The sequence below is a fragment of the Lissotriton vulgaris genome, chromosome 11, assembly GCF_964263255.1.
Source record: "Lissotriton vulgaris chromosome 11, aLisVul1.2, whole genome shotgun sequence".
Lineage (NCBI taxonomy): Eukaryota > Metazoa > Chordata > Amphibia > Caudata > Salamandridae > Lissotriton > Lissotriton vulgaris.
The window spans coordinates 1077552785-1077569989 of NC_141699.1; the positions used below are offsets into that span (position 1 = coordinate 1077552785).

The 17205-nt window shown below is 44.5% G+C and overlaps 1 protein-coding gene across 1 annotated transcript in view; it reads left to right on the plus strand.

Moving 5' to 3' along the window:
* LOC147684154 (solute carrier family 12 member 9-like) overlaps positions 1–17205 on the plus strand; it is a 582177-nt gene that overhangs the window by 196921 nt on the left and 368051 nt on the right. Inside the window, exon 5 of the mRNA XM_086944548.1 lies at positions 8620–8727. Within this exon, the coding sequence (XP_086800674.1) occupies positions 8620–8727 (108 nt within the window). The remainder of the gene's footprint in view (positions 1–8619; positions 8728–17205) is intronic.

Genomic DNA, 17205 nt, shown 5'->3' on the forward strand with positions numbered 1-17205 from the left:
ATTTTGAGAGGGAGAGTACCTGCACTTCTCAGCAGTGGTGCAATACTTTCAATTGGACAGTACCAGTACTTCTCAGAATCAAGCAGCTACCCTGGTATTGGGTACCTGCACTAAGCACTCGGTCATACTGTTTCATGGTACCGCCTATGCCATTAATGAGGGCAATGGTGATTCTGGCTGTTTTCGGCTTCCAAGAATCAACGCATGCCGTAGATTCTCCTATGTTTCTGTTATGTGCAATGATGGTGTTCAATGAAGATTTTGGCAGCGAGTGTTGTCTCGGGTTGGTATTATTGGTGTCTTTTTACGTGCGCTTCTTGATGGTTCTTCTGTTGGCTCTCTTTGTCATTAGCCGATGGTTGTAGATGCGTTCTGCCTCTAGATCTTCAGATGCTGCAGGATATCGCGTCTGATTATCTGGAATCCATGTTTGAGGAATTTGCTACTCTCCGGGCCACTAGCCTTAGCGCATGGTTTTGAGGTCCAGAATTGTGGGTGTATTATCTTAAACAAGTTGCCTGCTCTATTTGTTATAATGGTTTAGTCCTGCCCTGATCCATCATTCCGGCAGAGCAAAAGCTCCAATCTCCGTTAGTTCACAGGGCGGCTCAGAGTGGACTGAGCCGGGATAGGGTTGAGGTGCCCAGAGGCTGGCAGTGAATGAGAAGCCCAAAGCTGGAATTAGGTCGGAAATGTTACCGGCCTCTGAGGGAATTTTGCAAACGTGGGGGCTACAGCTCCATGCAATAGCTTCACTGATCTTACGCAATGCAGAAAACTGAGATACGCCCATTGCTTCCATTGGGATTGAAAGTTATCGTGTGGAAAGCCTTAGGCAAGAGTCATTGGGTTCAGGGTTCATCAGTGGTTTCTCTATTACAATGTTTGATTACTGCACTACACCGCACCACTTTATGGTTCAAGCTGCTATGGTGTGGTTATGGCTGTTGTTGGGCAAACCTGCTTAGTGGAAATGCATGAGTGAATCCTGAACTCGAAGTGGGAGGCACAACAAAGAGATAAAGGTTTGACTACTTCCAGGTAGCCTTTGTTACCTCTCTCCTTCAGGTTATTGATTTTATGACCCTCCATGTGGTATCAACGGGTAACCTATTTAGACTTTTTGGTGACAAGAGAGGATGTTTGCCGTGTTGGTGGTGCTTTTTTGATCCATTTGGGGGAGAGGCATTTTTGTCTTGAAATTTCAGGGCAAAAGGAAAGAGGCGGCAGTGGGATGCCAGTTTTTGGAGGTGGGCGTAATATTGAGTTATCAACTGTTTTACTCTGATATTGCAAAATGCTGTTTATGGTGCAGGAAGCATACCCCTGCTTGTTGAACACTCATTTATAAAGTTGAACCCATCCTAATTGACTGAATACATGACTTCCATTTGTTTCTCTTCAATTGATGTTGGCAGACAATATGGGAGATGCATTACACTAGCGCAACAGGCGACTGTTGCCGCAGTTAGTCCTGATAACATTGCTCTTGTCATGACACATCGTTTTGCTGTCAGTTGGCATTGGCACTGTATAGTGTACATTTTTTCTAAATTTCTATACTTGTGAGTAAGCAAAAAAAAATACAAAAAGTAATAAACAGATTTAAACAAAATGGAGCCGGATGTAATGAGGAAAAGAAGATGTGGAGTGTTGGATATTATTCCTAAATAATTATAGAAGTAGACAGCCTTGAGGATCAATAATCAGTTATCAGGTGACATTGGAATTTACACCAAATGTTTGAGAACATGATGAACATGTTTGAGCAGGGACAAATGCAGCCATTTCTCCCCCTCCCTGTCTCTTTCTTTGAGTCAGTGGCCAGGGCATGTGGCCAGCTAGTAAAGCAAGCTTGTTTTTATTTGTGACTCTTGCTGTCACAGATGTGCAGGTTGAGACCTCCTTGGGCAGGTGTCTCTCAGCCTTTCTGTGTCAGTAAAGGGATTGGAGGGGGGGCTACCAAGGGCTCAGGCGGTGGGGGCATCACCGGTGCCTGTGTTCAGGAAGGCCGATTCCAGAAACTGCACTCCTCACGGCTATGACTCCCCCGTGGCTGCCTCTAATTTAATTTTTGCCTGACCACTGCGCCATCATAATCCAAGATTCATCAGGGAAATTACATTTAACGCTGTGTCCTATACTAACCGTGGTGAATTGGAGCTGGGAGAGCTGTAACAAGGCTTTCCGCCAGTCATCTCTCTCTCCGCCCCCCCCCCTGCCCTTCCTATAAAAGTATCTGTGCTAGGAGCCCTCTGCTATTCTCTTTTCAGTGCTGTGTGGTCAGTTTACAGCTATGAGCTAGAAATTTGTGTTGACTGTTTATTGTACATGCACCAAATAAGGACCACAAAGTACAGCATGGGCAGGCTTGAAAGGGCCACTGTGTGGACATAAAAAAACATGAACTGGGCCTTTCAACTCTGTCCATCTGGAATTTCCAGACTGCCCAATAGGCCAGTCCAAAACAGGAGACAAGGGTATATCCCATTATGTTGACACCTAGGGGTAGTGAGCTCAATGGAGCCGCCCCCCTGCCCCACCCGGTACAAAAGGGGGTGGTGAGGGACGGAGCATCTGAATCAATCAAACACTCACACCCAGTCAAAATATCTGGGTTTAATCCATCACCGTTCTTTAGCCCACTCTGCCACCACAGTTCAGACATGGCTATATACAAATCAGTCTGACCCTGTGCCTCATGGGAACAGTCCAGCCCGAACTGCCAAGCCATGTCTTCCCTGGACCGGAAACAAGCTTCCGAGGACCGGTTTCTGGCTTTCCAGCCGTCTTCAGCCCGGTTTGCTTGAATCCAGTGGCAAAGTGAGCAAGGGACTCACGTCTGAGCATGCCCTGCCACACTTATGGCAGCCAAAAGCGGTACAAAAGAGGGTGGTGATGGACGGAGCATCTGAATCAATCAAACACTCACACCCAGTCAAAAGATCAGGGTTTAATCCATCACCGTTCTTTAGCCCACTCTGCCACCCCAATTCAGACATGGCTATATGCAAATCAGTCTGACCCTGTGCCTCATGGGAACAGTCCAGCCCGAACTGCCAAGCCATGTCTTCCCTGGACCGGAAACAAGCTTTGGAGGACCGGTTTCTGGCATTCCAGCCGTCTTCAGCCCGGCTTGCTTGAATCCAGTGGCAAAGTGAGCAAGGGACTCACGTCTGAGCATGCCCTGCCACACTTATGGTGGCCAAAAGAGGTGCAAAAGGGGGTGTTGATGGACGGAGCATCTGAATCAATCAAACGCTCACACCCAGTCAAAAGATCTGGGTTTAATCCATCACCGTTCTTTAGCCCACTCTGCCACCCCAGTTCAGACATGGCTATATGCAAATCAGTCTGTCCCTGTGCCTCATGGGAACAGTCCAGCCCGAACTGCCAAGCCATGTCTTCCCTGGACCGGAAACAAGCTTCGGAGGACCGGTTTCTGGCATTCCAGCCGTCTTCAGCCCGGCTTGCTTGAATCCAGTGGCAAAGTGAGCAAGGGACTCACGTCTGAGCATGCCCTGCCACACTTATGGTGGCCAAAAGCGGTACAAAAGGGGGTGTTGATGGACGGAGCATCTGAATCAATCAAACGCTCACACCCAGTCAAAAGATCTGGGTTTAATCCATCACCGTTCTTTAGCCCACTCTGCCACCCCAGTTCAGACATGGCTATATGCAAATCAGTCTGACCCTGTGCCTCATGGGAACAGTCCAGCCCGAACTGCCCCACCAAGCACCTTGGGACCCTCACGGGTGAGTAGTTGCACTTTACCAACCCTGATTGATTGAGCTTGCTTAGGGTCGGCTTGGGATTTTTAAGTCTATACTTATGAAGGTGAAAGCAAAACTACAATGTTTTGTTTGCTAAAATGTGGATGAGGATGTGGCCTAACAGCAAGAGCAGTCAACCTTGAAGCTGGGGAACTGGGTTCAAGTCTCCGCAGGGACGCTCAACATCATGTGATTCTTGTCAAATCACTTAATCTCCCCATGCCTAACAAAATGAATGTGTCGGTCTGTAATACAACTGGTGCTCATGTAAAGCGCTCTGATAGCTTTGGGTCTAGTTTGCGCTATATAAAACTTTTTTAAAAAGCATGGGTGTAGGAACTGTAAGAGGCGGGGTTTTAGCACCCCTAGATTTTGTAGTGGCAACCAAAGAATAAACAGTGCAGACAAAAGATGTCTGTCTAAATCCATGCTGCACAGGGCCTAGGTCCCCCTAAAGTGCTGTAACCGAAGAAGCAATCTCTGTGGGGGCCACAAGACCTCTTTGATATGTTAATTATTTATTCACAGCTCTTGGGGTCTTGAATCTCCTAAAAGTGTTCTGTTTGTCAAGCCTGGTGAACCAACACATTAAGGGAAGGCAGGAGATGCTAGATTATTTTTGTTTCTTCTGGCGCTGCTGACTAGAGAAAAAGGAGGATTTTAGTAGGACTGCACACCTCAGTGAAGACCACAATTAATTAATTGACAAAAAGGAAGGGGTTCTTGGAGCCACCGTAGACTCTGCCTTTTTGTTTACAGCTCTTCAGTGAGACACATGCAAAGTGCAGCATAACTCCTGCCTGTCATGTTCTGTCGCCATGTTTGATCTTCGGTGTCTGTGAAAGCATTCAACTACATGCATGTACATATGTGTGTAACGTGTCAGTTTATTTAAGGTGTAATAAGTGTATTTATTGAACTCCATGTACTAACTGAGCACAAAGCACGAACCTTTGGTTCTAAACAAAATAGAGAGGGATGTAGCTCTATATTATCTGATGAGGACATATGACATCCCTTATTAAAATCTTGGCGAGCCCAGAGGGTCAAATTGTGAGACCAGGGAGCCATCAATGTATTTCACTAAATAGCATGGTCCTTAATCATCCAGTTTGAGAGTGCATTGAAGTAATCTACTAAAGTGTCTGTGCGCTACAAAAATCTTGCGTTTATTTGTTAAAATAATATTTCTTTATATATAATAGCAATATAGGCCATATCAATACAATATATGACAACCCGACACATTTTGGTAACTCGGGCAATTTAGTCAGAGCATGGGTGTATTATTAAATGGTTCATGTTTAAAAAAAGTACTTTCAATTAATGACACTCAGTTCAGTAATATAATCGTATGTACTTATTTGAGACTGTGACATTTTGAGAAATATATATTTTCAAGTCTTTATCATACTTTTGATTACTTTTTTTGTCAAATGATATCTTTTTGTGGCTTGGCTCTCAGAGCCGAGCCACACCACCTAACCTTCCTCTCTCCAAGTCTGTCTGTATCCTCCTCCAGGAATGTTGTGTCTGCTAAGCCCCTGATAAACTCAAAAGGCAGTATTGGATTAAAGGTTCACACATGACATTAAACACATAGACACTTGCCAACTATGCATGTAAGCAGATGGCTGGGCAATAAATAACTTAGATGCATTAATTATGTATTCATTATTTTGACAATTTGACTTGCTTTTCTTTTTCTCTACCCCTTATCGGTCTGCTGCAGTCTGAGCTAAAGAAATGTCCCATTTACACCAATTCTCTCTTATTCTGCTTTTCTCACACTTTGTCATTGCAGTGTTTATACTTCAATGCAGACAAGGTGCCCCCATCCAGTAATGTGTATGTCCTTCTCAAAATATGAAGCTCTCTGGTTTTGTCCTAGTCCAGCAATAAACAGCCCTGGCTAATTTCATGAAGACTCCACTTGTTACTTGCAGTGTCCTAATAAAAACATCGAGTACATGGCGAAAAAATGTAATCTTCCAGAGGCTTGACCCATTTTTCTCTCCCCCAGTCGCAAAGCTGCCAGTTCCACATAACTCATATGGGCATCTTTTTCTTAGTACATCTCCAAAATTATTTGCCACAAGAAATAGTCATGCTGCCAACCTCAAAAGGCAGCAGAAGCTTTGCCTGGTCCAGAGAGGCCAGTGAGGCATGTAGTATGTTTCAGCATGAAAGTAAATTCAAGCTGACTGGTTGAACAAGGTTCTGGGCCCCCTGGAAATGCCTCCTGAATGCCAACAGCCTGTATGTTCACTAGTGCTTTAGCATTTTCATTGCCCTGAAACACATGCACAGAACAGAGATAACTAGGCGAAAAGAAAAAAACACAAAATGTAAAGACCCAAAAAAACACTAAAAGGGCAAATGTTAAGGGTATTTGGGCACTGGTAACACTGCAGACAATAACACAATGAAGAATCAAACAAAGTGAAGAGAAAGAGGGCAGGTTTACTGTGGACTCAGCCTCCTGTCTAAATATGAATAACCAAAGAGAGTCCACATGTACCTCTGTTATAATTATCCTTCCAATACTATTATTTAACCCGTTCCACACTGCATGAATTTTCTCTCTGTGCTGGCGTTTTATTGAGTGGGCGGAGTTCGGACGGCCCCTGGCCGTCCTCCGCACAAGCCCACTGTGACGTCGGACAGCCCTCGGCCGTCCGAAACACACTCAAGGGGTTAAGTAAAACAATAAGTTTTCTTAAAATAACATTCACCCACCAAAAGGTCCCTTGGTGGCATGCTTCATCTTCGGGTTCTTCCCACCGCAAGGGATCATTTAGTTTGGTCCTAAAGAAGAGCCTTCTGGGATAGGCTAGAAACATGTAGACCAGGGGACAAACACCCATTATATTGTATTTCTGCCTCTCCCCCCTTTTTAACAATACCAGCTACAGGATTAAATAAAGGTTAAGCTCCATGTGGCCAGGTATTTTTTAATTTTTTAATATTCACATTGGTTTTGACCCTTTCACTCCCACACCACTGTATAACCCCCACCCTACAACGTGCTCCCACGTCTTTGTCGGCCGTAGCACGCCCAACCCGCAGCAGGGTTGGACAACCCGATGATGAAGCATGCCACCATGGGTCACTTTGGTGGGTGAGGGTTATTTTAAGAAAACTTATTGTTTTCCTTAAATAATAGTACTGGAAGGATAATTATGACAGAAGTACACATGAACTTTCTTTGGTTATCCGACAATAATACAATAACAATTTCAGGATAACACAATATAAAATTACAGATTCAGAAGCTGATTAAAAGTTTTACTTTACTGGGAGACCGGAATAATTTCTCCTTTGGACCACGATATTTTGTGTTCCTCGGCCCATAATACACCCTACCTAAAAAAATTATTTTGTAGTTAAAAGTTGGTTACAGGTGCTTCAAGTCGGGTATGGTGAGGTGTTTGTCGTATTTCACTTGGGATACACACACACCACACCCATCACCACCCCTCTGTTTTAAAGATCTTAAAAAAGGTTATTGTTCAAAATATTGAGTTTTAGGTACCCCTAACATTCCGCAGCCCCTCTCTCTCCACTGCTTCTTAAACCCCCGCCTTCTGTCCTGCTTCTCATATAATGTATTTTAATCAGCATGATTGTTGGGCCATCTAAAGCAAACCCCCCCTCCCTAATCTTACTGACCAAGCTACGCCCCCTGCCTATTTTCACCTTGTCCCTAAACCAGGCCCATTTCAGCACAAGATCTTCTCTTGATCTGACCAGGAGGGATTCCTTTGAGGAGAGAAAAGAGGAGACACTAGGTGTGCATCCGCTCTCTGTGTTTCTTACTCAAGTGTGACAGTATACCTCCCCCACCTGCCCCCCTGCTGGACACTCCCCACAAAAGTTGGAATCTGCTCCTAACAGTAAAAGGGAGGCAGTCTTAAAGTTGGGTAAATTGTATATTTTATACGCAACAGCAAAGTAAACCAATGCACTGACACTTCTAGAATCGCATGTTTGGAATACTGGTTTTAGAGATATTGTGGTAGAGAAGGGGGGTCACCTAATCCGTATAACTTACTCAGCCCAGAATGCATTTTCCTTTCGTGATATTTGTGTCTCTTGTACAAACATTTGGGCTAACTGAAATCTCTTTCAAAGAAGTTGTATGTGATTTCACTCATTTTAAATAGTCTTGTAGCCCTCATCAGGAAGATCATTAACTAACAAGGTAGACTTGAGCTATCCGGTCTCAACCTGTTCCATTATTTTCTACGACATCACCCAGTTCTTTGAAAAGCTTTCTCATCTTTTTTTTTTTATTTCAAAAGTTTTTTATTAAGAAGATTTTCCAATACAGTACAGTAGTAATGCAGGGGGGCTTTCTCATCTTTAAAAAACATATGAGACAATACACTGTTAGATCAGAGCGAGTGTCCGCTACGAATGCATATAACCTGGTCTTTGTACTGTTTTCAACCACTCCCAACTTTTGCATAGAATAAACTGAAGGCGTAGAGATAAAGGGCTTGATTTAGATCTTGGAAGACAGGTTACTCCGTCACAACGGTGATGCCGAAATATAAATCCGAAATATTAAAATCTTAGGATATAATAGGATTTATGTTTCGCCAGAAGAGGTATCCGTCACCGTTGTGATGGAGTAACCCGTCTGCCAAGATCGAAACCAGGCCAAAAAAAAATGTAACCCCGGATTGCACCATTTGCTATAAATGTAACGCATAATTATGAAGCAGATCCCTAGCGAAAAGAACTGGTTGCCACTTTGCTATTACCGGGTGAAGTAGACAATCATTCGTCAATTTAATAATGAAGATCTTAACATTATGTTGTGTCTTGATTTTCGTGCAGCCCGCTACTCCCCAGACTACACCACTGGACGTATGATGACCTTCACCACCGTCTTCGCAGTCATGTTCAATGGATGCACCGGTATCATGGCTGGGTCCAATATTTCAGGTAAGAGGAACAGTGCACAATACCTTTAGGACAAAATATGAAAAGCATTTATGTTACTGTGGGATACTGTTTCCGTGGACAAAGAGCACTGTTGCCGGCATAATAAACCCCTAACACACAAGCCGAAGTACGTGATGTACTTTGATGCAAACGTTGCTGCCATGAGGGATAATATTATGATGTTTTAAAGAACCTACCTAAATACCCATGAATCCAGAAAAATGTCCTGATCACTGTTCTCACAATAGTCAACAAACGTGGTGGCTCGGAACCCGCACGTCTGACTTAGGACGCGGTTCACCTTAGAACCAAATCCAACATGGGACAGAGAATGTTTTTAGTCTCAGGAACCAGAGTCTGGAATAGTTTTCACTGCCTTTAGGAGTTGAAGAATCTTGCTCACTCCAATAACCCGTTGGCCGCGGGGGTAATTCCCCTGTTGTGCTGGGGGCGGGGTGGCGCACACAGCGCCCCGGTGCTCGTGACGAGCTCAGCTCGTCATGAGCCACGGTGGCCATGTGCTCATGACGAGCTGAGCTCGTCACGGCTACACCCGTTTCTGTAGAACGTTCAGCACAGCGGGGGAATTAGCCCCGTGTGCGAGCGTTCTGGCCGTTATGACGAGCTCAGCTCGTCATGAGCACACGGCCACCGTAGCTCATGACGAGCTGAGCTCGTCATGAGCACGGGAGGGGTGAAATACATCTCTTTGCACAAAAATGGTCTCATAGTTTAGTTTGCAGTAGTTGTAACTTGGATGTCTACTGTTTCTACTGCCCAAGTAAATGCTCTTCATCGTTCAATCACTCAATTAATCAAAATGCATCAACTGTGCAGTCCCCATTGTGTTTAGGATACCCCAAGCTTTTTTACTGACTCATGCCTTTCGGCATCCAAAATACATTATACTCTGAAGAGTGAAGTGGAATATGGGATAACAGAATGTTTAGTGTTTGGGATAAATAGGTTGTGAAAAGGGTATTTATGAACACTATAATTTGTAAGGGAGCAGCAGAGGGAGGGCAATCAAAGTTGTCATTTTATGGGTTTCAAGAGCGAAGAGAGTGGTTACCTCCAAACTGGTCATATAAAAGGATTTAAGAACAAGCATTGGAAAAGTCAGTAGGACAGGATTTAATGTGCTAACAGTGCACTGTTAGGACATTAGAGAGAGGCACAAGGGAGGCAGCCAGAAGAGAGGGCTGAACAGTACTTTGTTTGCAAACCAAAAAAGTAATGCCAGGACCCTCGTCAAGTAGCCACTGCAGATTGACCGCCCGTTACCGCAGCCAATGCTGCCAATGACAGTACCAACACAACTTCTAATCATCACAATCCTACAGGTTTGATAATTTAGACTATACCAGGTTCCAAAAACTTGGGATGCTGGTGTTAGTCATTTTGAATTTATATTGAATTAATAAACAGCTGTTCTTGTGTTCCAGTTCAAATAAGACAAACAGCTTCACCATGTGGCAGACTGTCATAAGTGCGGGTGCTGACAATTAAGTGGCGGTGCCGAGCTCCGGAAACCATTGGCTCAAATTAAGCCCTGGGGCTAAAGTTGTAAGCCTTCTCTCATGCAGTTAAGTGTGAGCAGTGGAGTGGAGGCGGAAGGATACACCCAAGCAACCACTAGGTTATGGTCAAAGATGAATACTACACTGGGCTGAACCAAGAAGTGATTGACAAAGTCTCAAGCCAGTGGTGAGAGAGGCTGGCTGAAAAAAGCCAAAAGCTGAAAGGGGCAGAGCTAAAGCCCACTCTTTGATCTTTGATAGCAGTAGATCTTTTTATAGCCCCACATTCAAAACGCAGATGTAAAAACGTTGCAGGAGTCATACTTTTACTGATGAAAGGAATTGATTTGCCTTCTCTGTTAATGTTTTTGTTTTGATCGCTAAGCCCTACTCGGCCAGCTTCCGGTTATCGTGCACTCACGCCACAGTCCTCATGATTAGTCATGCTTCCACTTTTCCATCCTTCTTGCACTGGAGAGGGAATATTAAAACTGAGTTAACAGCGTACCCATTTCTGCATCTCTTGGTCATGATACATTGATGCAGTCGGTTGCGGAGAAACACCCTGGAGCATTGGGGCATAAACATCTGGGTCACTGGGGAACCAGCAGGAGGCAGTGACAGGTTAGTGCAAGGCTTAGTGCCCTGTGCCTTCCCCATTCCTGACTCACGTGCATGTACTTCGGACTTGTGACAAATCATCAACAAAGCGTAAAACGAGTGTCCGGATTGGAGCTCGTTTTGACACTAGTCTTGCTCTGGTAACTGTTAACTGTTGCTGTCGCCATGTGATTTGCACTTTGGCTAAAATGGACTTGCAGAAAGCACTAACCTTGTACCCTTGTACCCTGGCTCCATCCAGAATGATGTGCTCTTCCGCCGCTCACCGCACCCACCACTAACCACACGCAATAAGAATATGAGGGCCAATGGTAGAAAGAGGGAAAGGGGAATGGGATAAGAGAGACACTGGCTATCACTACTCTGAGTCATCACTGTTCCGGGCGCTGACCCCAGCAGGGCTACCAGGAGATATATTAATACTCTGTCATTAAGGTAACACATCTAACCTCAGCAGAAGAAAGAATACACTTTAGGGACATTTCTGTGTAACTAACTCTGTGTGCTGTTCTATGAAGCTGGTGTTCCTGAAACTAAAGCGGAACCAGATTTAGGTAAATATACATTTCGATTCACCCTACGTCTCCATTAACAAGGTGACTGCCTTGTGCCAGGTGCTCTCAAATTCCAATAGGCTTAGATTTTAGATTATCTTTCACCAACTGCAATAGTCTGCAGTTCTTGCTATAATCAATGTATTACTTTTCTAAATACCAAATGTGTGTGTGGGTGTGTATACACACACTCACTCTCTCTCTCACACTCACTCACTCAATAGGTTATGGAGATTGATAGATAGACAGACAGATAGATGGGCTGATAGATCGATGGACAGATACATACATAGATAGATAGGTGGGTAGATAGCTGGATAGATGGATGGATGGATGGATGGATGGGCAGATGGATAGATAGACAGACAGATAGATGGGCAGATGAGCAGATAGATAGATTGTCAGATAGGTAGATGGACAGATAAATAAATAGATAGATAGATAGATAGATAGATTGATGGATAGATAGATAGATAGATAGATAGATAGATAGATAGATAGGTAGATAGGTAGATAGGTAGATAGGTAGATAGATAGAGTGAGGGTGATAGATAGATAGATAGATAGATAGATAGATAGATAGATAGATAGATAGATAGATAGATAGATAGATAGATAGATCGATCGATCTAGTGGCAATTGATCATTGTTGGTAAGGATTCACTGCATCTCCTAATTTGGCTTACAAAAAAAGTGCCCTCTTTTCTCCTGCAGCCGAATTTCCAGGGGCGATTTGGGAGTTTCAATTAAATATTCTTTGCCCCCAAAGTAGCTTGTTCTGTTTTGCATCACCATGGAGTGTTTCACCCATACTACTGTAACCTTTGACCTCCCAGGGCTGTGTGCCTTAATACATATACTGATCCCCGACTTCAGCCCAATTCTGCCTTTCAGTTTCCTAATCATTGACTGGCGACTGAGGGGTTAACCCGAGGCTTGGGAAGCGTAAAAATCTGTAATAAGCCGAACCGCTAAAGTGGAAAAGAAAGGTCGACAAAATATATTTTCTGTCTGCTGAGGTGTGTTGCTTTGCTTTTTTTCGTACCTTTTTTTTTGCTTTTCAATCCTGCTCAGCGCTGACTGCCTTCTGCTCCCATCTCCCTCCCTGCCTCCTTCTCATCCCAGAAATAATCAGTGGCTGCCTCTGCAATCCTGCCATGCACCTACTTTTGTTAAAATATTCAGTGGAAATGAGAAGCTGGCCGTTAACCCCTGAGACGCCGAAAAAAAGCAAAGCCAAGGGCTGTTAGAATGACTGTGAAGTGTAGTCTGTGAGTTTCTTTAGGTGCAGTGTTGTAGGTGTGTTTATATAGCGCTTCAGTTCACTTTTATAGGCGCTTTAATGCATAAACAGATGGGTAGCTTTGTGTTGCAAAGATATTCCACCTGCTTTCACACTATCTTTAAGGAAGTTTGGTGTTGTGTGTGAGTGATCCGAGTGGTGTTCTTATCGTGTGTGGAGTTGTAGTGCTTATTGGTGTCATGTGTGATGGATATGTGAGAAACCGTGTGTGCTCAGCAGTGCTTAATTTGAGCCAGCGGTTTCCGGTGCTCAGCGCCAGCACCTAATTGTCAACATCGGCACTTGTGACTGTCTGCCACGAGGTGGCGCTGTCTGGCTAAGTTAGAGATTACTACAAAAGTCAATTATTAATTCAGTATACTTTAAAAATTACTATTACCTGCAACCCAAACCATTCTCATAGCTCTTGGGGACTGAAATAGTCCGAATTATCACACTTGTTGGAGTGTGAGGGTTAGTAGTTGTGTTGCTACTATAATTGGCAACATGGCAGGGGCAATGTGTGGTGGAAGCTGTGGTGTCCTCCTGTTGAGAGCCCGGGCACTTATCTTTTTTTACAAATTAATCACTGGTCAGGTTACGTTAGACAGCTGGTACAGTTTATTCTGCAGGCCCCATTTTGTTTTGAGTTCATGGTGGTTATTGAAGAATTTCAATCCACCACCAATCCTGTATGTAGCGCTTCCACCAGGAATCTCCACCGGGTATCGCAGGAGCTAGCCGTACCTAGCCAGCTGCTAGAAGGTAGCTCAAGCATATGCAGTCTAGCCTAATACCAATTTCAGAGTATCTGAAACTTAGCCATGCCTCCTCTTCCATAGTACCAGCAATGCTAAGTTGTAGACCCTAGAAGTGGCAGCCAGCCATACAAAACCCAAAGTTCTGTTACGCATTCTTATGCAGATTTGTAAAGCGCTCTATCACCCTGAGAGGATGTTGGCGCTGAGCAGATGTGAGTTTAGTCACAACTAGGGCTTAGTTGCACTACTTGAAAATCAATGTCCTCAGCTTCTTGCAGCTTTGAAGTAGAGATGAGCAGGTTCATATGTGTAGTGACAGGTCATTTCATGCTTTAGGCGATCAAACACACTCACAATGTGATTGAAAGTTTTCTAGACCTATCATACCACCATTAATTCCAAATACAAGCCTGCAAATAAAAGGTGCTGATATTACTGAATGGACTGGCACTTGCTGACCTGAGAAGGATGGTGGGCTGTTTGAAATCACAACCCGGAGGGCACAGCAGATGTCAGCAACGAGCGTGTAAACTATTTGAGTCACCCAAATGGCTATGATCTCAAGGATAATGTCAAATGAATATGATGCATAATGTGAGGTCATTTATCAAGCCATGTGTTAGGTCACAGTGCAGGTGACATGTTATGCTTTCAAAGTCACTTTAGCAGCCATAGTTTTGAGTTTTCGTTCATAACTTTAGCTTCACTCCAAAAGAATTGTTTATAGAGAATTTCTCAGGTTTTTATACTGAAAAAAGCACCCTTTCACTTTCAGGAAACTTAGTAGTGCCATAAATATGCACATATGCATACGTGTACATGTATAGTAAATGTCTTTGGTTGCAGCAACTTTCAATGCATGTGACATAAACTATACTCTTAACATTGCTTACCTTGCCCTTGTCTCCTGACCACCTATTGCCACCTGACATTACCAATGACATCGCATATAACATACTAAAACATAATTGACGACATCGTCAATGACATAAAATATCACAGCATAAACTACGTTTTCAATGACATCATATCACATTTTTTCAGTCCTGTTAGCCTAGTAGGGTTGCAGCTGAGCTCATAAATGCGATTGGAGCCCATGTCCCTTGTGTCACCATCTCACAGTGCTTTATTAGCACTGATCTGCCTTCTGGGACTTGTAGTTGAATGTTTCCCCAAGCGGTATGTACTTAAATCTTCAGGTATGGAAAGTGTTGTTTGGTATGACGAGGGACCACAATGCTGCTACGATTGATCCTGGGGTGTATGACCCATCCACTAGCAAAGTCCAAAGTGGTTCATTGAGCCAATGTAAACAATAGGTTAAAGAAAATAATAATATATTCAGTGCTTATTTTGAGCATGTGGTTTCCGGTGCTCAGCACAGGCACTTCATTGTCAGCACCAGCATTTATGACATCTGCCACATGGTGGCGCTGTCTGTCTAGTTTAGAGATGAGCAGAAGAAAAGTTTATCATTAATATAGTATATATCAACAATGACTAATAACTGCCACTAGAGCCATTCTTATAGCTTTCGGGCCTGGAATAGTTTGAATTGTCATGGACAGCGCTTGCAGGGGCAATGGGTGGAGCAAGCTGCAGTGGCCTCCTGTGGAGGGCCCTGGCACTTCTTTTTTTTTTTTTACAAATCAAGCACTGCATATAATAATTCTTCTTGTGGGTATTCTTTGCTGATTTGATGGCCATTCTGGAATCTGACTGGATTCTGATCTTGCGTGGTGGATGACAACAGCTCCACCGTCGCTGCTGAATTTTAGCTCGTCTCTGTGTCCCATTGTCCCCCTCCTAGGTTAGACCTCTTGTCCCATCTCTTCACCGGTCTGTGTGGTGGCATCAAGGGACCATCATGCATGACACAGGATATGCATGTCTGCATTGCCGCAATACATCTCTGACCTCTCTTAAAAAAGACTGGGTTGGATCCGGCTGTCCCTTCCAACTTCCGGCCTATCTCACTACTGCCTACTCTGGCTAAAGTATGTGAGAAAATTGCTTTCCGTCAGTTAGACCATTTCATTGAGTCATCTCAGGTGCTGCATCCGGCCCAGTCAGGGTTCAGGGCCGCCTATAGCACCAAAACTGCCCTGGTTGAGATGTCTGAGGCGATTCGAGAGTGCCTGGATGGAGGTGGCAGAGCGGTTCTGATTCTACTAGACCTCTCTGCCGCCTTCGACACGGTGCCCCACAGCCTACTTCTCACCAGACTGGCGGCAGTTGGAATCTCTGGATTGGCACTTGATTGGGTAACATCCTTTTTGGACAATAGGACTCAACAAGTCTGGATGCCTCCCTACGCTTCTATGCCCAAGAACCTCACTACCGGTGTTCCACAGGGGTCTACTCTTAGCCCCCTGCTTTTTAATGTGTATCTGATGCCTTTGATTTACCTGGCAGAACAGTTGGGGGCAAAAATAATGTCCTACGCCGATGATACCCAACTTTTGTTCACTTGGCCTAGGGACAATTTGGATACATCGGCAGTCAGATTGTGCCTCTCATCTGTCTTTCGCTGGTTAGCACTTGCCCAGCTCAAGTGCAATGAAGACAAGTCCGAAGTTCTTCACTTCGGATCCTTTCCTGATTACGTTGGTGTTCTCTTATGGCCACCTGACCTTCCTCGCCCCAATTCTATGGGGGGCCCAGCTAAGAACTTGGGGGTTTGGTTTGGAAGCAATCTGAATTTTGAGGACCACATTTGGAAAAAATCACCGGCACATGCTTTGGCACTCTCAAAACCCTACGTAGGTTTTTTCCACTCCTTCCGCGAAAGGCCAAAGAGACTGTGTCACGCGCCTTAATCCTCTCCAGGCTTGACTATGCAAATGCCCTGTTTAGTGGTCTACCTGATTACCTTATTCAACGCTGCAGGTGATCCAAAATGCGGCTGTCCGCCTTCTGTTCACACTGCCTGGGAGGGTTAGCGTCCGCTCCCATCTTCGCAGTCTCCACTGGCTCCCGGTGGCTCACCGGACTCTGTTTAAATCACTGGTCCTCTCCTTCCGAGCTACCCATCAACTCGGTCCGATGTATCTGAGGAAACGGTTTACCTTCTATGTCTCGAATCGATGCCTCCGATCGACCAATCAATCTCTGATGGTGGTGCCTAAATTCAGGTACTCTAGACTGGGTGGCCAGTCCATTTCTGTCAGGGCCGCCAGGGCCTGGAATGCGCTTCCTCTGTGTCTCAGGGCTGCCCAGTCCATTTCTGTTTTTAAAAAGGATCTGAAAACCTATCTGTTCAATAAGCCCATTTAACTGCCCCCTTTCCTTTCTCTCCTGAGGCCCTACTCTGCTTGCCACTTCCCCCTCCGCGCCAGGATACTAGCTTAGTAACAGAGCGCGTTATAAAATCATTTATAACATAACATAACCTCCTATGGTCTCTAATACTAACAGTATTGCCGCTCTCAAGTCACCGTGCAAATCACGGATCCGGCACATGTGGGCATAGTCCCATTTGGCCAGTATCCTTGGTGTCATGGCAAGTACTCATCCTGGGACCTCCCCAATGAGATCACAGGAAGTGATATATATTTTTTATTTTTACAGAGTTTTATATAGCGCAAACTTGACCCGAAGGTATAGGGTATCAGAGCACTTTATATAGCACCAGTTGCGTTACATGAGGACACGTTAATTTTTTGTGAGGCATGGGGAGTTTAAGTGATTTGCCCAGAATCACAGGATGTTCAGCGTTATTGCCGAGACTCGAACCTGGT